Source organism: Alnus glutinosa, chromosome 2 (genome assembly GCF_958979055.1).
Source record: "Alnus glutinosa chromosome 2, dhAlnGlut1.1, whole genome shotgun sequence".
In the NCBI taxonomy this organism is placed as follows: domain Eukaryota; kingdom Viridiplantae; phylum Streptophyta; class Magnoliopsida; order Fagales; family Betulaceae; genus Alnus; species Alnus glutinosa.
The window spans coordinates 27684508-27704309 of NC_084887.1; the positions used below are offsets into that span (position 1 = coordinate 27684508).

The 19802-nt window shown below is 37.2% G+C and overlaps 3 protein-coding genes and 1 pseudogene across 3 annotated transcripts; 3 read left to right on the forward strand and 1 right to left on the reverse strand.

The window, feature by feature from the left end:
- The first annotated feature begins 3344 nt into the window (after positions 1-3344).
- LOC133861882 (uncharacterized) lies at positions 3345-4879 on the forward strand (annotated as a pseudogene).
- Positions 4880-4946: 67 nt separating this feature from the next.
- On the reverse strand, positions 4947-9208 carry LOC133859163 (pentatricopeptide repeat-containing protein At5g15280, mitochondrial). Its single transcript, XM_062294488.1, has one exon. The coding sequence runs from the start codon at positions 9136-9138 to the stop codon at positions 5347-5349; it is 3792 nt and encodes a 1263-aa protein (XP_062150472.1). The 5' UTR covers positions 9139-9208; the 3' UTR covers positions 4947-5346.
- A 2875-nt stretch (positions 9209-12083) lies between these two features.
- LOC133861083 (uncharacterized) lies at positions 12084-13556 on the forward strand. The gene is made up of 2 exons (XM_062296788.1): positions 12084-12449; positions 12551-13556. The coding sequence occupies exons 1-2, from the start codon at positions 12133-12135 to the stop codon at positions 13425-13427; spliced, it is 1194 nt and encodes a 397-aa protein (XP_062152772.1). The 5' UTR covers positions 12084-12132; the 3' UTR covers positions 13428-13556.
- Positions 13557-14959: 1403 nt separating this feature from the next.
- LOC133859165 (uncharacterized) lies at positions 14960-18979 on the forward strand. The gene is made up of 6 exons (XM_062294490.1): positions 14960-15160; positions 16492-16819; positions 16909-17125; positions 17560-18097; positions 18183-18281; positions 18393-18979. The coding sequence occupies exons 1-6, from the start codon at positions 15091-15093 to the stop codon at positions 18647-18649; spliced, it is 1509 nt and encodes a 502-aa protein (XP_062150474.1). The 5' UTR covers positions 14960-15090; the 3' UTR covers positions 18650-18979.
- Positions 18980-19802: the final 823 nt, after the last annotated feature.

Consider the following 19802-nt stretch of genomic DNA (forward strand, 5'->3'; position numbering starts at 1 on the left):
TATCCTTTGGTTGTTTGCAACATGCTCATTGTATGATGTTCTTAATGTCTTGATTGTAAGGGTGTCAACATGTACCTTCTCTTATGTTTTATTCGTGATTCAAAAAAAAAAAAAAACTGATTTAATTGCTTCCCTTTTGTGGCGTCTCATGGGAATGAATGAATAACAGTACTTCACTTTTGGGTTTTGATTTGAATTTCCAATTTTGAAAACCAAAATCAACATAAAATAAAGAAGATAGATTTCATGTTGGACAGTCTCACCGGTCTACAATGGAGTTTGGCATAGTTTCACCTTCAAAGGGAAGATGAGTCGCACTTCTGAAAGAGAAGACTCATCTCTAACACGAGTATCTCACTCAGAAAATATTATTTTTCATTAATTGTTACAAAAAAATTTGGGTCAAAAAAATTTGGGCTCTGACCCGTGGGTCATTAGACCCACCGAAAAGTCACCACTACACCCCGCCGTGGGTCAACTTTTTTTAAAATAATATTTTTAAGTTTGTTTTGTTAAAAAAAAATTACTTTGAAATTAAGTGTGAATTTGAAATTTTATAAAAGTTTCAAGAGTATAAAGGTCATTTCACTCATTTTGCTGCCTGATTTAACGTTAAATCCTAATGGAGGGAGGGGACATTGTATCAAATTAAAAGTTCGATGGTTGAAATTGAAAAAATTTTAACTTTAAGAGAGGTAGTTTAAAACGAGTGGAAGTTTAGAGGAATTTGATGAAGTTTCCCTTAAATATAAGTTAGACTAGGCCGGCTTGATAAATTTTGAAGGTATAAGGTAACAAGTTTAAGTGAGCCTTTTTATTATATTTAAATACTAATTAAATATATTCAAAAAATAATAATTAAATAATATAATCTTAGTTTTTATATTATATTTTTATTTAAAGGATGCAAAATTACTAATCAAGTTTTTTATATACATTTATATTTTTTTTTCTGATATCTTATTTTCAACTCATAATATTGCCAATTCACGTAATCTTTTTTGTAACATTATCAATCTTAGGAAGGATTTTGTCAATTTTAATATATATATTTTAAAAAAATTATTTATGCTTAAGCAACTATAACAAGTATTGTTAATAAAATTCTGTAAGGGATACCATTTGAAAAAAAAATATAGTCTTTTTATATAATTTAGTACGTCAATTTGAATACATTCTTCTATTTGTTGATCTTCTTTTAAAATTCATCAAATATATTTGAGAAAACTTTCAAGTTTAGGACTCTTTTATTTTTTTGCAAACTACCGTTGTTTAATGATTTTAATTTTTTGAAACTAAATAATTTTACCATATTTAATTGGGTCATTAATTAGAAAGTCATTTGTAGTATAATGTGGGGTTTACTCTATCTTTGTGATTTTTATTTTTTCTCTCTATTTCTTCATTTAAAGTCTTAATATCTTGCTATTAAATTCTTTCGATCTATTTCCAAGAGGTAGCTCAATCGGCTGGGGACCACGCCTCATGAAGCGAATGTCACTAATTCGAATTTCCTCTCTCCCCTCTTATGTGGACACTTAAAAAATTAAAAATTAAAAAAATAAAAATTCTTTCAATCTTTCAATGTAATGGTTTTTTTTAATCATAATTGGGGAATAACATTTTTACCATATTTGTGGCATTTTTTCTATGTGACTTTCCATCAATTTTTTCCATCTTTCAATTAGTAATAATTTTGTTATCCTAATTTGAGGACTTAATTAAAATATTAACTAATATTTTTACTATATTGGGCCTTAAACGTTTTTTTTTTTTTTTGTTTAGAAAGTGTTTTAATTATAGTGCTAGTATTTAAAAGCTTTATTTCATTAGAGGCTTAAGGCAACCGCCTAAGAGTAATAAACTCTAGAAGAAAGATGCATGTTTCTCTTGTTTCATCTCAAAATTAATTGATGTTGCTTTTAAAATGATCATTGTATTTGTGATAGATCACTATTGAATTTTGATCTAATGATAATTTTAAAAGCCACATTAATTTTAAAAGAACATTAAAAAAACATGAATTTCTTTCTAACATTATTCGACCGCCTAATAGAAAAGCCGGCTATGACTTTGACCAAGAGGTCATAAAACTCCATATATTTAACATTTCATGTCACATTCAACAATTAACTTTTTTTTGATTGTTAATTGTTAACTAATAGTTAGTTGTTAACTAATAGTTAATTAGTTAACAATTAACTAATACCCATATATACGAAGTCGACTCCTATGACATGGACAACATAAACAAATGTCATTTATAATTTTTTTTTTTTTTTTTAAAAAAAAAAACTTGCATTAAAATATACAGTAAGTTATCAAATATGAAAAACATAAAATAGTAAATTCCTTTTTTCTGAAATTTCTTCTCTAGAGAGAAAAATGGTGTTGGACTTTACAAACTACACTACTACAGTATTCAGGATTTAATGGAAGGATTGAATACATTCTCTTCTTTAAAATGTTTATACATTTAAAGAAGAATGGAAAATTAGAAAGAAAGAAAAAATAAATGATCTTTAGGTTTTGATCCTTCGGTTTCCAAAAAGAACCTGGTTTTAAACACTTTAAAAATCAATCGATCTCTCCATCAAGTTTTCTATCCAAATAGCTGACATAGCAGAAATTCCATCAACAAATTACTAAGTCACTCATGTCAAATTATAATTATATCTTTAAAAATAAAATTTCACTAAAAGTAAAAGAGTTTTTTAAATATGTTTATTGGTGGAGGCCGAACCACCTCCACAGATGGGGTGGAGTGGCTGCCACCAACACAGAGACGGGGGTGGAGGTGGAGGTATTGGTCTTTCTCACAATGGCTTACAGTTACACCCACAGAGGGATATATTGTAATTTCACATTCTGTGATTTGGTAAGTTGCTTGCAAAGTTCTGTCAATTTAAACCGAATAACTATAGAGGGATTGATCTTGAAAGTATTGAAATTTTGACGACTGATTTTTTTTTTTTTTAAATAAAATATAGGGACCAATTTTTAGACGGATCAATCGACTAAGAATAATCCTACTCTTCACACTTATTTCACATCGACTGGCTTGTCATGTTTTAAGCGGCTTTCATTTTATTTTGTTTTGTTTTTAAGTTGCGACACAAAACTATTTCAAACATGCCGCATCAGCCGGTGTGAGTGTGAAGAGTAATATTACTTATCGATCAATTACTTATTTTCCCTAAAAAGAAATTCACAAGGAATATCATCCTATATTGGATTGGCAATATTCTTTCATTGTTTTTGTCAGCCATTACTTCTTACGTTATCTTGGACGCATTCAAGGTTTTCATCTATACTTACACACCCACACTGGCAAATGACGAAAAGAAACTCGAGAGAGAGAGAGAGAGAGAGAGATGTACGTTACAAGGCATCTTTCAGAGTACAGAAGAAACCCCAGCGAGCTCTCAACACCAGCACCTAGTGGTCCTAATTCAGGTTATATGGTCATCATGGACAACGAACTAGAGCAAGAGGAAACAAGTACTGTTGGGGCCTTTGCTATTCAACAAGTGTGAAAAAGTTTCCTTTTCCACAAAATAAGATCCTGAATGTCCTTGAGTTAGCAGGAGAAATAGAACATGATGTCTTGTTCATCCCAGTTCTTGATGAGCCCCTATCCTCTAACCTTTACTATGTTATCCATGCAAAAGGCCGCTACAGAGGGTATGGTCACTGTACTCTGCTTTTTTAAGCTCCATTGTTTGTTCCACCACAATAATGATAATACTAATATGTATTATTTTTAAAATTCCTTGATGTCTCCTAGAAAGCTAATTAGTTATCAAGATATAATAGGGTTAAAAAACCCGCTGATTTTGCAGGCTAGCATGCAGGTGCTCAAGCGAAGAGGACAGACAGCTCAACTGTTGCTTTCAAAGTAGTATACAAGATGTGGAACCAAAAACTTTCGACTATAGAGACATATACCGACGGATAGAAATCCGTAACGACGAGTCCGACTACGGTGATTTTTATGCGAAATCTGTAGCTCCCGACTATTTCCCTCCAGGGTTTTTAAGGAGAAAATACTGGCAAATTACATACACAAGCCCTGTTTCTTATCTACTTGAGGATGCTCCGGGCCTCAATTCCTCACTTCGAATGAGCATTCCAGAATTTGACTTCCCAGTAAGTAACAAGCGCTCACCACCTATTAACATAGGGGAATGGTATTCTCCATTTATATTTATAAAGGAGGAAGGTAGTGTGAAGATTCAAATGAAGAAAGCTTTGTTCTACAAGGTAACGTTAGAGCAATACTGGGAGGAGATTCATTCACAAGAGAATCATGGTGGTGCTGGCAATATTGTTACTGTGAACACAAATGTGGAAAGGGAAGTGTATGGCCTGGCTGGCGTGAAAGCTGTGAAGGATAATGGCTCTGCTAATGGTGTTGATGGTTGTATTTGGTTTAGAGTGCATAATCAGAAGACTGGGGGCGTGGGTTTGAGTCCAGCCGTTCTAGATAGAATGAGATGGATTCAAAAGGAAGGAGGGTGGGTGGATGGGGAAGATAGCAGTGAGAGGGTGGAGAGAGTAGAGGAGATTAAGAGTGATGGTGGGTGGAGGAGATTTGGTTGTTTTGTGTTGGTGGAGAGTTTTGTTTTCAGGAGAATGGATAGAAGTTTGGTGCTTAATTGTGATTTCAGGCACACCCAATGGATTAAATGCAAATGGGACTGAATGAACCTACCTAGCATACAAGAACGAGGGATATCTATGAGTTGTTGGTCGATGGATGCATGATACCTATAAAAATGTTTCCTAATGTACTGCACATCATTTTATGACATTCCAAATACCTATAACGAAGTCTTGGATGTATTTTGCAATGGTTATTATGCAATATAGCAGTTGTAGTAAATGCATTATTTTAGCAATATCACCAACAATAACGGAAACATATTGCAACAATAGCTAGAATCTGAATACCAAAAGAATTTCTTCATTGATAAAATAAAAAAGAAAACTGTTCCATGCCAACTGAATGCAGCAAGGTTTCAAAACTATACAGCAATATATGAGTTCAGATTCTGGGGTCACATCAAAGCTGAAAACCTAAGAACAAACTCATTCTATGACCTGATAACTGACCATTCTGGCCATACATGGAACGGGAAACGGACATTGATGTTTAACATTTCTCAAAAAGTGTAGGATTTCAATAAGACTCAAACGTGATCATCTACTCTCCAATAGCCTCAGAAAAAAATAGTACTGACAGCGGTACAGTCAGAAGCCAATGCATGAGGTCCGTAAGGAGAACAACTCACAGCATAGGAAATAAATGAACAAAGCTCAAAAGCCGAGTTTGATGTTGCTGAATTACCCCAGTTTAGCCTTGGAACCCCTTTTCCCAGCAAATCCACTTGCAGAAAGTAGCCTTGACAGAAAGCCCCGGTTGCTGTTGTGATCATCCTTGTCATTGGAATTGCTTAAATTGCTTATGAGAGACCAGTGTGTCTCAAAGTCTGGCTCATAACCCCTTTGTTGCATCACTTGCATGAGCTCCGATGCCTTTTTGAGATTGTTTTCTAAGCGATACCTATTAACTACGGTGCAGTACATCTCCCTTGTTGGATTTTCACCAACATGAAGCATAGAAATTAGAAAATTTTCAGCTTCTGCAGTTCGCCCATTTTGGCAGAAGGCTTGGATGAGCATGCCCGAAGTGTTAATGCTCGGTTTAAGATCCCTATATGACATCTCAGTATAAAAAATCATAGCTTCATCCAATCTATTCCAGGTACAGAAACCTTGAATTACTAAATCATAACTAGTAGAATTTGGAACATTTCCTTTCTTCAACATTATGTTCAGAAGACTAACTGCCTTGTTCAGTCTCCCATAACAACAAAAGCGCTTAATTAGATTATCGTAATTAATATTGTCAGGAATTAGACATTTCTCTACCATCCTGTCCAACAGATCTTCTGCTTCTTGAAGCTTACCATGAGAAAGAAGGCCCTCAACAATTGCATTTTGAACGATTGAACCATGAACCCAGCCTCTTAATTCCATTTCTTGACTCAACTCTAAGGCTTTTCCAAGCTCCCCAACATTACACAGGCTGGTTATTACTGTTCTCAAGCACCGATTACTTGGCCTAAGTTCATTAGAAATCATACTAGACAGATATTGCGCAGTACTTGATACATCTTTACACTGAAAAAACCCGTATACAAGAAAATTATAAGTGACTTCATTGGGTAGCAGTTCCTTCTCTTGCAATTCATCTAATATTTTCTTGACAAGTGAACTGTTTCTTGTTTTGAAAAGAGAGAATATCAGAATGTTGTAGATGATGAGGTCATGAGACTTGCTTTGTCCAAGCATTAGCTCCTTCAAATTCTTAGCATAAAGGACTCTACCCTCCAAAAACATCAAGCACACCAAATTCCGGTAACTTGAGATTGAGAGGCTTAAACCTTTTCTGATAATAACACCAAGCAACTCCCCAACTCTCAGCAAGTTTTTCACTTGACAATGCCCTTGGACCAGCATGTTACAAATTTCTGCATCCAGAACTAGCCCCTTCAACAACATATCCTGGAACAGAGTGGCTGCTTCTTGAATGTTTCCTGTCATACAATACCCTTTTACTAGCGCGCACTGTAAGGAAAATGAATCTGAACACTGCTCTCTTAAACCAATCTCTTTTAAGGCAACAGCTTCTTCATATCTGCCAGCCTTACACAGCTGAGGAATTAGTAAAACAGAAACATCCAAGCATGGGGCCAAATTTTCAGCCAGCATACTGTCCAATATTGTAAAGACTACCGAGAACTTTTTCTCCTTACATAATCCTCTTACTACATGGCTATAGGCTATGCGATCCAAGACACAACCACGACTTAGAAGTTCATCCAACAATATATGTGCCACTCTTGCAAATCCGGTAACACAAAGCTTTTCAAGGAAAACAGAGAAGATATCTAACCCTAAGTTAGGGTTATAAAACAGCATACATTCAAGAAGCTGCAATGCTTCCTCAAGCATTTCTTGCTGGCAAAGACATTCTACAAGAGCTTTAAAATCCTCCAACCCTGGTAACCATTTGTTTCTTTGAGCAATTTCCCAGCAACCATGAAGGTCCTTCAATTTCCCTTTCTTGCATAAACCCATTATTAGAGTGGTGTAGGTCTCATTCTTGACAACTAAATGTTGTTGGAGCATCCCATCCAATATTATTTTCCCACTGTATGTCAGTCCTTTCTTGCTGAATGCTTGGACAAGCAAATTGAGAGTTTCTTGGTCTAGCTGATTAGCCAACTCTGGCATTTTCTCCAAAAGCTTGGTGACTGCCTTGATATGGGAACGGGATGAACAAAGCCTTTCCACTAATATTGAGATGACAGACAAAGACAATTTTTGTCCCCACCGATCCACTTCATCGACCAGTACCAATGCCATTCTAAAATTTCCATCACCACATTGCTCCATTACAAGTGAGTTAAAATCAGGTATCATGGAATCTTCAAGAACCCTGGTGACCGTCTTCTCATACTCATCCAGGTCCGTATCTAAATAAAGACCATTCCCAAGATTATCGAAAAACTGTGTCTTAGAATATCCCACATCATTGTCCCTTTTCAACCTCACAGTTAACGGATTGAGCCCCAAGACCATAAATGTTTTGGAAAGCGGATCCTCCAACGAAGAGAGCTGAATAAAACCACGGCTGGCCATCTCGCAAACTATCCTTTTCACTTCCTGAAATTGTCTAGCTTTACAAAATCCTGCTAATAGTACTTTAAAAGTTGATGTATCAGGTGGTGTCCCCTGATCCACCATTTCATCAAGAATGTCCTGGGCCTGCTTCCACAGACCTTCCATAAACACCCCACTGATAAGAGCATTATAGGAAAACATATGCGGTTTCAGGCATTTAGACAACATTTCTGACAAATAAATGAAAGCATTTTTCAGTTTCCCTTCATGACAACTCCAACCAATTAAAATCCCAAAGGTTATTTCATCAGGATTGAAACCCAAATATTTCAATTCTCGCAAAAATGAGACTGCCCTTTTGGTGCCAAAATAGCAACATACACAATGTATAATCTTATTACCAGCAATAACAGTTGGAGCACACTTTGTGTCAGCAAAGAAACTCAGCAGATCCTCAAAGTCCTTCTTCTCACAGTACCCACGAGCAATTTCATTAATAACTAAGCTGCTAGGATTCAAACCAGAAACCAGAGCCTTCTTGACAAGATTTCTTCCTTCCTGAATCTTTCCATCTCTACAAAGCAGTCTAATGACATTCTCAAAACTAGACTTCTCGGCATCACTAAAACTAATATTCATCTCAACTATATCCCAACAAACTCGAAACGCCAATAAAGTTTTCTTCTTTTGAACCAAGAGATCAAGAAGAACACGACAGCATCTCATCGATGGCACTAAACCTCGCTTGCTCATTCGATCATACACCGAAATGGCTCTTTCTAATTGACCATAACCAACATACCCTTCAATCAAATCACCGAAAATTTCATTACTATCCAATGAAATTCCTTGAATCTCAATTGTAGAGAGCAAGAATTCAGCTTCTTTAAGCATCCCCACTCGGACGAGAAGCGAGGCCATGACCTCGCACGACAGTGGGAGATGCTTAAAACCCTTATCTTGTTCATTAGCCCACTTGAAAATCTCCCACAAAGACTCGACCTTCCTAGCTCCAATCCCAACTTTCCCACTCTCAAATTGGAAACCTAGTAATATTTCAAGCACATCTTTGGGTTTCAGCGCCGAAACCCTCAAAAATTTACGCGCGTCATCAGGCACTATATTGGATATATCTAAAAGGAGGTCCTTGATAGAGGCATTACCGGAGTCTTTGCCTTTCTTCTTCTCCAAAAAATGGGAACATCTGAATATGACAGATTGTGCAAGGCCAGTGAAGTTTATAGAACGTAAATCCAAGTGGGTGGTGTTATTTTTGCGTCTTGAAGTTGATGGTAATGATGGGTCAGTGAGAGAAGTGGTGGTGGTCGTGGCGGAGAAAGAACGAACCTGTTTGACGTGGGGTCTCTGAGAATGGAGGGTGGATAGGAATTTGAGCATGTGACTGTGGAGAGCTCTGGTGGTGGTGGTGGGGAGTCTTGGTCTCATCTATGTAGCGCTGCATAGTTTCCGGCATAAGTGAAACTGAAACGCAATTGCGTCTCACATAAAATAGGTATGTCTATTCTGCATATAGCAGTGGTATATTGTTTGTGATTAAACATGAAAATGATACTTGTTTCTAAAAATTGGCAAAAATTCATGTCAGCAATTTTAAAAAATTGACATGTGTCTTACGCACAATTAAAAACAAAAATATAAGGACATAAAAGAAAATAAAAAATAAAAACTAAAAAGCAAAAGGAAAAACCATCAATTCGGACCATTTGTAAAATATAATTTTTACGGCCTTCAATAAGAATTTGACACATCATTTAAAAGATACTAGAGCCTAAAACACCGGATCATCACTTTACTTATTTCCTTCTAACCCTAGTAAAGCAACCCGCAAACCACCCCACCTCTCCCAGTTGGACGCCATCGCCTCACTGTTATGAACCTACTTTGAAAACATTCTGAACATTCTCGATCTCGGACAACTGGGCACACAACACGCACCTCTCCCAGCCGAACGCCATCGTTGAAATCCACAAGTCACTGCCGAAGTCTACAGCCGAAATCCGCCCAATTTCAGATAGATGAGAGAGAGAGAGAGCTTGGGTCCGTGATGGTTGATGGTTGCTTGCACCATCCCGTGGTAGTTCCAACCATCGTTCGACGGAGGAGAGAGTGACACCAATTGTGAGTGAGATTGAAAGTAGAGGAAGTAGAAAACCCAAGCAAGATAAGGATTTCCCCTTTGATTGTTTCAATTGGGTTTCTATGAGTTTTGTTGATTGTTGTTGTTGAGATGGGGTTCATGGTTGATTGTAGGGTGGCTGATTTGGGGGACTATGATACTTTACCTGTTACTTAGAGATGACCGAATGGGGTGAGAAATCTTAGATTGATTTTCTTGTTTGGTTGGGTTGTTCTTCTATGAGGTTCACAACAATGGAAAATGGTTTTACCATTGTTGTCTGCAAGTTGAGAGAAAGATAGAGAGAGAATAACCAGACTTGCAACAAGCAACAAGGGATAGTGGCTCTTGCCTAGATCTGGCCAAAACAGTGGTGGGTCGGGGGTCAAGAAAAAGAAGAAAGAGTTGGCCGCGGAGAGGGTGGAGCCGGCCGCTGCAGTTGCCGGTGGTTGAGAATGGGCCATGAGTGTTCATATCCAGCTAGACCATGAAGGGAAAAAGATGAAAATGTCCCAACTCATTGATGGATTGGCTGCTTTCATCCTTATTCTATATGGTGTTTTTAGCTGATGTGTCAAAACTTGATTGAAGGCCGTAAAATGGGGTTTTACATAGTCTGGATAGAAGGGGCTCTTAAAACAAAAACAAAAACAAAAAACAAAAGGTAGTTCGGCCACTCCCAGGCTATGAAATCCCACATATGTAACCAATTTGGTTCCAAAAAAAAAAATCTAACAAATCAAGAAAAAAAAATTGAGGGGGGCGTCAACCATTAATATTGAGAGTAATTGAATGCATACACGGAAGCTTTTCTTCTCTATAGCTTTCTAGAGAGAGAAAATCTCTGTTTTCTCGTTGTGAGAAAGTTTTCTCTATGAACTCCCTTACCTTTATTTTCGCACTCATCTTACCTGCGCCGCTACGCATAGGTTTCACACGCCTCCATATTGTTCCCATACCCATTGGAGCTACGAATTAGCTTCTTTGTTATTGTTGTTGTTGTTGTTGTTTTTTAAATTTTAATTTTTTAATGTGGGTTACAGTCTATCCTATGGAGACAAAATAAACAGTGGTCCCTTAAGCTTCAACAATTGGACACCCTCTTGCGGGGTTATGGAAAGGAACTCCTTGCATCGGATCTAGATTTGATATTTACAGTACTTCCCTCTTATTGCAATCTCCATCTCTGCTGGTTGCCGTTGGAGAAGACCTTTCAAGCAGGCTCCTCTTTAGTCTGCATATGAAACCGGCCAATATTGTCCCTTTCATGGCTTTTATACCAAGAAAAATATTGGATTGAGTCGATTTTTGACCCATTTACAGTTATTTAATTTGGTTGTATTTTATCCAAATAATGTATGCACTATTTAGGCCTTTGTTGGCAAACACTCCTCTTTTTTTTTCTTTTTTTCTTTTTTTTTTTAATGTCAATAATGCAAAAGGTGGATCAACGGTCGCAGCCAATTGCGTGAAGTTTCTTCAGCCACTAGGGTGAAGTTTCTTGAAAAGAAGGGGACAATAAAGTGAGCATTATCTTAGTTGCTTTATTTCCCTTAACTAAATTAATTCAAACTGCATCACTTCATTCCTTATATTATAACGGGGTGAAAATTGTTACCTTTTTTATTTATTTGTTTTTTTTTTTTCCACTTTTGAAGAGTCAAATATGCTTATTTTTCAATCAACCAAAATACAATTTTTAATTTAAAGCCTTTTTACGACGCAAGACCGGATGAAAATATACTCGACTCTTGTCGATAACATTTCACTTTATAATCATCATCATTTTTTTACACCGTTTTATTAAAAAAATAGCATAAACTCACACCATTTAAAAATCTACGATTTGAAAAAAAAATTGTAGGAAATCTTTATCGGTTTCGCAATTGGCAAAAATCTTAGGGTGCATGTTTTCGTTTTGGATTAGAATCCACTTAAATTATTTGCCCGAATTTATGAGAATTTGGACAAGTGGTCATAAGAGATCACTTATGGGACTCGCCTGACCAAATAAAAATTAAGTTGTCCAACCACTTATAAGTCTCTCACAATCACATGCATGAATTTTCTTAAATTCAAACAAATAATTTGAGATAATTTTCATCGGTTGGTTCTACTCTCCAAAGTACAAAAACACATTCATCACGAAATAATAAATGTATATAGCGTTGGTTTAATCACAATATCAATATCATTATCTCTAAAGGCACCCCACTTGGAATTCTTAACTCATAAGGAATCAATCTGATAAACCCCCTCCCCCACCTTCTTCTTCTTCCATCGAGAGAGAGAGAGAGAGAGAGATGTACGTGACAAGGCCTCTTTCAATGTACCGGGAATCTCCGAGCACCCTTTCAATGGAGCCACCTGATGCTCCGTATTCTGGTTATCTTGTAATTACTGATGAAGAGGCAGAAGCACAAGATTCATTTTGTTGGGGTATATGCAAGCGCAAGAAAGTTAAGAAGCTGCCATTTCCTCAAGATAAGTTCCTGACCATTTTTCATTCATCCGAGTATGGAGAAACAAAAGCCACTAAGGTTTGGCTTCTCCCAGTTCTTGATAAGCCTCTGTCTACTAACAGGTACTATGTTATCAGGGCAAAAGGCAAGTACAAAGGGTATGTATGCTTTCTAGTCTCTAGTATCTGCTCCTACACACAATATTCTCTGTTTCAAAGCTCAAAAATGTTCTGTTAAGTTAATTTTGTCAATCTTGCAGGAAAGCATGCAGATGTTCAAGAGCGGAGGACGTCATGGCATGTTGCTTCCGTGACATCTTGATGGAGAAAAAGCCAAAACCTTTTGATATCAGTGACCTCTACCAACAATTCAAGATTCATACCCATCAAAGCGGTGGCTTCTTTGCCAAGTCTATAGCGCCTGATGGCATCCCTCCAAAGCTTCTAAGAAGAAAGGGATGGAAAGTTCGCAGCTCGACTACTTTTTATGATCGGCTACGATTAGGTGAAGCTCTAGGCCTTGACGCCTCCCTTCGAGCACTTCTCCCGGATTTCAATTTTCCCATCTTTAGAAGGCGGTCAGCTTCTGTTGCCGTGGGGAAATGGTTCTGTCCGTTTATATTTGTGAGAGAGAAAGCACGACCAAAGCAACAAATGAAGAAGTCAATGTTTTATACCATGACTCTTGAGCAGAAGTGGGAAGAAATTTACTCCTGTGGGAATGTTAATGGCGAAGACAATGTTGTCATTGTGGATGTAGATGTGCAAAGAGAAGTCACTTTTGTTGCTGGCAAGGAAGCCATGAGAGATGACAGAAATGGTCATAATAATGGGTTCGTTTGGTTTAAGGTACATAACCCAAATGGCAGGGGAGGGGGGGTGGGAGTGGGACTAAGTTCAGCAATTGTGGAGAATATCAGATGGGTGGAAGAAGCAGGAGGGTGGGTTAATGGGGCAGAAAGAGAAGTTAGAGTGGAGAGGGTTGAACAAATTACAAGTGCGAGTGAGTGGGACAGATTTGGTTGTTATGTGCTGGTGGAGAGTTTTGTTTTGAGGAGAATGGATGGAGGTCTGGTGCTGAAATGGGATTTTAGGCACACTGATAGGATTCAATGCAAATGGGAATGCAGTTTCTGAAGAACTTCCACACATATATATTGTACAAAAACTTGTAAGCCTTTGTAAGTAATGAATCCTCTATATGGTGTACTAGTGTGATATTACTAACAATGGATTTGGTAATATTATTAAGTTATGATTATAATGGTTTAAGTTATATTATAAAATTCTTAATAGTATTCAAGACATTCATAACTATATAAAAGCATAAAAAATAAAAAAAAAATACAAAAGTTATAATTTCATACTAATTATTTTACAATATTTCACTACATCAATCGGATCATCTCATGCAAGGAAGTTAACGAAGAGAGCAATTTGACAGCCACATGGTTGGCAAAGAAAATTTGTTAAACACCAAACTTCTTTCACTTTTTGGTCCGTTAAAAACAGCGATTTTAAAACGTGCCTTTTGAAAACGCAGTTAAGTGTTTGATTAAAGGGATAATTGCACCGTTGGTCCCTGTAGTATACCATAATTATTTTTCACTCCCTATGGTTTAAAAAGTTCATGGGAGGTCCTCGTGATATGCAATAAGTACAAATCGATCCCTGGCGTCAAATTATGTTAAAATTTTTAACAGATTCCGTCAAATGCCACATCAGTCACACGTGTCGCCAATAAGATGGCGACACGTGTCCACCGTAATAAAAAAATAAAAATTTATTAAAAAAAATAAAAAACACTTATTTAAAAAAAAAATTCAAAAAAAAATAAAAAACAAAAAAAAAAAGGCTGAAGAGGCCGGCCACCCCTTTGGGGGTGGCCCGAAAGGCCACCCCTGGAAGATCTAGGGGTGGCCATCGGGGTGGCTGCACGCCACCCCAGAGTTGTTTGGGGGTGGCGCGCGGCCACCCCCAGTGGCCTGGGGTGGCCATCGGGCCACCCCCTGTGGCTTGGGGGTGGCCGGCCCCTTCAGCCTTTTTTTTTTTTTGTTTTTTATTTTTTTTGATTTTTTTTTAAATAAATTTTTATTTTTTTATTACGGTGGACACGTGTCGCCATCTTATTGGCGACACGTGTCGCTGACGTGGCATTTAACGGAATCTATTAAAAATTTTAACAGAATTTGACGCCAGGGATCGATTTGTAATTATTGCATATCACGAGGACTTCCCATGAACTTTTTAAACCATAGGGAGTGAAAAATAATTATGGTATACTACAGGGACCAACGGTACAATTATCCATTGATTAAATTGTAAAGTGGTCTTTAAAATCGTTGTTTAGCATTTTAAAATCATACTTTTTTAAAAATGCACTCTATTACCTGCTATTTGGAAACACAAAATTTTATACATTTTAAAATTGCAATTTTTCTTTTTTTAAAAAAAAGAAAAGAAAATGCACTCCCAACTAAAATTTAATTTAAAATTACATAATAAATGGACTCTTTACGTGGGTTTTTTTTTCTTTGGCAGGTACGTAAAATGGACCATAATCTAAAACTCAGCCCAAATGGCTAGTTTTGGGCCAGCGGTGGGCCCTCGTTTCCAATGTGAGATTGTCAATCGTTGACCAACTTCCTCCACCGCCGGTGAATCATAAATGCCTTCTTCAGTCTTCAGTGCCAAATGCCAATGCCTGGAAAAGCTTTAAGCCACCCATAGTATTGCAAATTTGTATGAGCTATAAACAAAGAACAACAACAACAACATCAACAACAAAAAGCTAGGAAAAATGGCCACTCACTCAACTTTGCTTGCAAACCCAGTTCCTAAGTCCCCTGCATCAAGCGTCCACCCAAGGAGTAAGTCTCCCCTGCTTCGTTGTTTTTTTTTTTTTTTTTTTTTTTTTTTTTTTTTTTTTTCCCATTTTTGGTTTGGGTTTTAGCTTCTTTTTATATGTGATCTGGTACAAGCCCAGTTGTACCAAGTTCAGTTTAGCTGATCGCAGTGTGTTATAGTTGTGAAGAACATTTAGTTCTATTCATCCAAGAAAAAAAAACATTTAGTTTCAACTGGAAATTTTGGTTAACTCAGATCGGTTTTATGCACTTTGTACTTCTGACTCATAGCAGGCTTAATATTTGAACTTGTTAACTATTTAATTGCTCTGCTAGTTAGCTAGCTTTGTTACTTAAGATTGATGCACTAATGTTAGCCGAAGAGAAAGTTAATGTGTACTAAATGATGCCGAAGAGAATCTGAAAATATGGTTTTGCAAATACGTGGAACTATTGTACAGATGGATTAGTAGGTGGATTTTTTTTTTTTTACTTGGATGGTTGGACCTCATTCAGTAGTTGTAAGATTGGAAAGAAAGAGAAATACTTTTTGTGATGATAAAATATAAGAGTCCATGACAATTATTACTTGAATAATCCAATAGTCTTGGAAATGTAATTGAACCAGAAAGGTACTGGCTTAAGTTGTATATTCAAGCTAAAGAAGGTTTCTAGGAGATGTGTGCCAATTTTCTAATATCCCCATGTCAAAACATCATTCTTGCAGTAGTTACTTTTAACTAGGGAGCAGCCATAAGTGCAATAAAAGTTGTACACAATTCAAAGCATTTGGAATTAAAACCTCCAGTGTTTAGTTGGTTTCTCCAACTAATGCTTGAACAAAACCTCACTATTTGGTAGGTTTTGCAGTATAGCAAGGATGGCCCCCCTTCTTTTGGAGGGTTTCAATGGCAGAAGTAAACTGGAGAGCATATAAGATGAGAGTGAGACATGGAGGGTTGCAATTGACTAGATTGAAATCATGTTTAATGAATTAACTTAATAAAATTACCTGAGTATGTAACTTATTCCATTTTCTTTACTGGACAAGTTCATCTTCTACCATTTTCAGGGCCTTCCTGATCATAATACCACCAAGACTAATATCTGTGCTTACTATTTTGAGTAGTAGGAAAAAACCCATTTCCTATATCAATTGAATTCCACAAAAACATGAAATTACCCAGTATGAAACCATTTTGACACTATTTTCCTACTATTCATTGAGGCTCTGAATTTGTTGACTTTAGATACCCATCAAAATGGTACTTGAGTTGTTGGTTGTGCACTGTTTATTAGAGGATGTTTTCATATTGATTTTTTGTAATATCTTGCATCTACTTATTTCCTTTCAGTTGAGAAGCAATGGCTTGGATATTTCGCACTGAAGACAAAGCCAATGCATCTAAAGCTTTCAAGTGGCTATAGAGCAAGAGCAGCTCTGGGTGCTGATCCAAAAGCAGTTGAAATTCCCCGTCAGTGGTACAATCTGATCGCAGATCTTCCAGTGAAACCCCCTCCTCCGTTGCATCCTAAGACTTTGGAACCAGTCAAACCTGAAGATTTGTCTCCCCTGTTTCCTGATGAGTTGATTAAGCAGGAGATGAGCAATGACAAGTTCATAGACATCCCAGATGAAGTCCTTGATGTTTACAGGCTGTGGCGCCCAACCCCTCTGATCAGGTTGGATTTGCTATTACATAATGCTTTTCTTGGAAAATTTCTCCATCTGCCATGGTAAGAAGCATCTTATATTTTTCAGTTGAATTTAGAGCCAAGAGGTTGGAGAAACTTCTCGATACACCTGCCAGAATTTACTACAAGTATGAAGGCGGCAGCCCTGCTGGATCACACAAACCCAACACTGCAGTCCCACAAGTCTGGTATAATGCTCAGCAAGGCGTCAAGAATGTTGTAACCGAAACTGGCGCTGGTCAATGGGGAAGTTCATTGGCCTTTGCTTGCAGCTTATTTGGGCTTGGCTGTGAGGTAAGGAATGCTTTAATTTATAAATGTTGACCCATAGCCATAAATTGAAGAATGCTATTTTCAGATTGTGTTTATTGATCTGATTGGCTTCCTCAACCAGGATAACCTGTTCATACACATATGACATAGCTACGGAAATTAAGAGGTTGAATATGTTGAATCTATAATTAATATATTTTTCATCTGATGTGCAAAAGATATGGCTAAACCTAAATCTTAATATACTATTGTGCTCCTAGATAAGAGCCATCTGAGCCATTTTTTTGTTTCCACTAACAAATCATTTCTTGTATTTTCTTGCTGCATATCTAGTCCTGCCCAGTGAAGTATGGTCCAAATGGAACCAGTCGAACCTGGTGTTGAAATATCAATTGACTCTTCATAATTTTTTCTTGAGATAAATTACATGGCAATTGTTTCTATTTGTTATGTAGGTGTGGCAAGTCCGTGCTTCTTATGATCAGAAACCATATCGTAGACTAATGATGCAAACCTGGGGTGCAAAAGTACACCCATCTCCGTCTAATATTACTGAGGCGGGTAGGAAAATTCTAAATATGGATCCATCAAGCCCTGGAAGTCTAGGAATAGCTATTTCAGAAGCTGTGGAGGTTGCAGCTATGAATGCTGATACCAAGTACTGTCTGGGGAGTGTTCTCAATCATGTTTTGCTCCACCAGACTGTTATCGGTGAGGAGTGCCTAAAACAAATGGAGGCTATAGGTGAAACCCCAGATGTTATCATAGGGTGTACTGGTGGTGGGTCCAATTTTGCAGGGCTTAGTTTTCCATTCATCCGTGAGAAGCTCAACGGGAAAATCAACCCTATTATAAGAGCAGTTGAACCTACAGCATGTCCTTCATTGACCAAAGGTGTGTATGCATATGATTATGGTGATACGGCAGGGATGACTCCGTTGATGAAGATGCATACGCTTGGGCATGACTTCATTCCAGACCCAATTCATGCTGGTAATTTATTGTTGGTACCAGGAACACAGATTTGCTGACATTTTCTTGTTCTTGAATCTTGAACAATGTGCTTTTCATTCTACAGGGGGATTGCGATACCATGGTATGGCACCACTAATCTCACATGTATATGAATTGGGTTTCATGGAAGCTCTTGCAATACCCCAGACAGAGTGCTTTCAAGGTATATCTTATTTTTCTGGACTGAAACTAATAGTTACCATCTTATGCACCATAGAAGTGAGACCAAGAGTAAGCGAAGACAGGCTAAGATTGTTCCTTTCCTTTGTTGCAGGTGCCATACAATTTGCAAGGTCTGAAGGGTTGATACCTGCCCCAGAGCCAACTCATGCTATAGCTGCCACCATTAGGGAAGCTCTTCGTTGTAGAGAGACCGGGGAATCGAAGGTTATACTCACAGCAATGTGTGGACATGGCCATTTTGACCTGCCAGCTTATGATAAGTATTTGCAGGGAAATATGGTCGACCTGTCATTTTCAGAGGAGAAAATACAAGCATCAATGGCCAATATTCCTCATGTGGCGGCCTGAGTGTACTGATGATCATAGGTTGGAGAATCATCATTTTGGATGATCTGAGAAATAATTTAAAATGTTGGTTGTTGTCCAAATTTATCTGGGATAAAAGAGTCGTGGATGCAAGAAAGACTGAAAAGTTGGGCAACAATTTGCGGACAGAGACAGGGAATGAATAAATTCACATAATAAAGATCATCAGGAGCTTATATCATAAAGTTTGTCATAAGCTTATATCATAAAGTTTTTTAGTTGATCACAGCTGTTATACTCCGGTCTCATATCGGGAAGAGATGAATAGCTCACATAAAGTGAGTGGTTTATAAAGATACTCATTGGTGCTAAGTCTCATATTGTCTAGTTACTAGGTAAAACTGAGTTTTATAATGGATTCTGGGAAAATTCAAAATTGACTAGTCTTTTTGGGGTGATAGAGCAGATGTGGCTATCGCTTTTGTTTGGGTTGTTACAAATGGTATCAGAGCCACATAGTAATGTCAGGTCATGTGGTATTGGAGCACCGCATGACGTGGACCTGACGAGGACGTTAAGGGTTTAAGGGGGGAGTTTGTAACACTCAGGTCTCATATTGGGAAGAGATGAATAGCTCATATAGAGTGAGTGATTTATAAAAATACTCATGGGTGTTAAATCTCACATTGTGATAGCGCAGATGTAGCTAGCGCTTTTTTTTGGGTCGTTACAACAGCACTGTTCCTTTTTCGTTTCCTATTTCTTCTTGCATCATAGAAAAGGAGAATAAAAGTAGGCGAATAAAACATGCTAGTCAATCTTGAATTTTTTGTAAATTACTCCTACCTTATACCTTTAAGCCAACAAAAATGGAAAAGAAGTAAAAGGAAAAGAAAGGAGCTCCCAACTATGATCTTTTGACACTGACACTGAGCGCGTGTTCAAGTTGGATTTGTTCGGAGTAGATCATATTATCTTCACCATATGATCTATCTTAAGCATATAAGCCTCGATTTTGAAAAAGATACACTTTTTTCAAAATTATTAATAAACAGTTCAAAATACAAAATACATTTTAAACGTGAACTTCACTAAAAAAACACTTGTCACCTTTATATTACATGTTTTTTAAAACTAAAATTACAATTTTTTTTAAAAACTATTCATGAACAATTTTTAAAACACAAAATACTTT

Bases quoted from the DNA above. Each gene is read 5' to 3' on its own strand.
- LOC133859163 (XM_062294488.1), bottom strand. From the start codon at position 9,138: ATGAGACCAAGACTCCCCACCACCACCACCAGAGCTCTCCACAGTCAC.
- LOC133861083 (XM_062296788.1), top strand. From the start codon at position 12,133: ATGTACGTGACAAGGCCTCTTTCAATGTACCGGGAATCTCCGAGCACC. The intron at 12,450-12,550 runs GTATGTATGCTT...TCAATCTTGCAG, and splicing joins GCAAAAGGCAAGTACAAAGG to GAAAGCATGCAGATGTTCAA.
- LOC133859165 (XM_062294490.1), top strand. From the start codon at position 15,091: ATGGCCACTCACTCAACTTTGCTTGCAAACCCAGTTCCTAAGTCCCCT. The intron at 18,098-18,182 runs GTAATTTATTGT...TTCATTCTACAG, and splicing joins TCCAGACCCAATTCATGCTG to GGGGATTGCGATACCATGGT. The intron at 18,282-18,392 runs GTATATCTTATT...CCTTTGTTGCAG, and splicing joins CCAGACAGAGTGCTTTCAAG to GTGCCATACAATTTGCAAGG.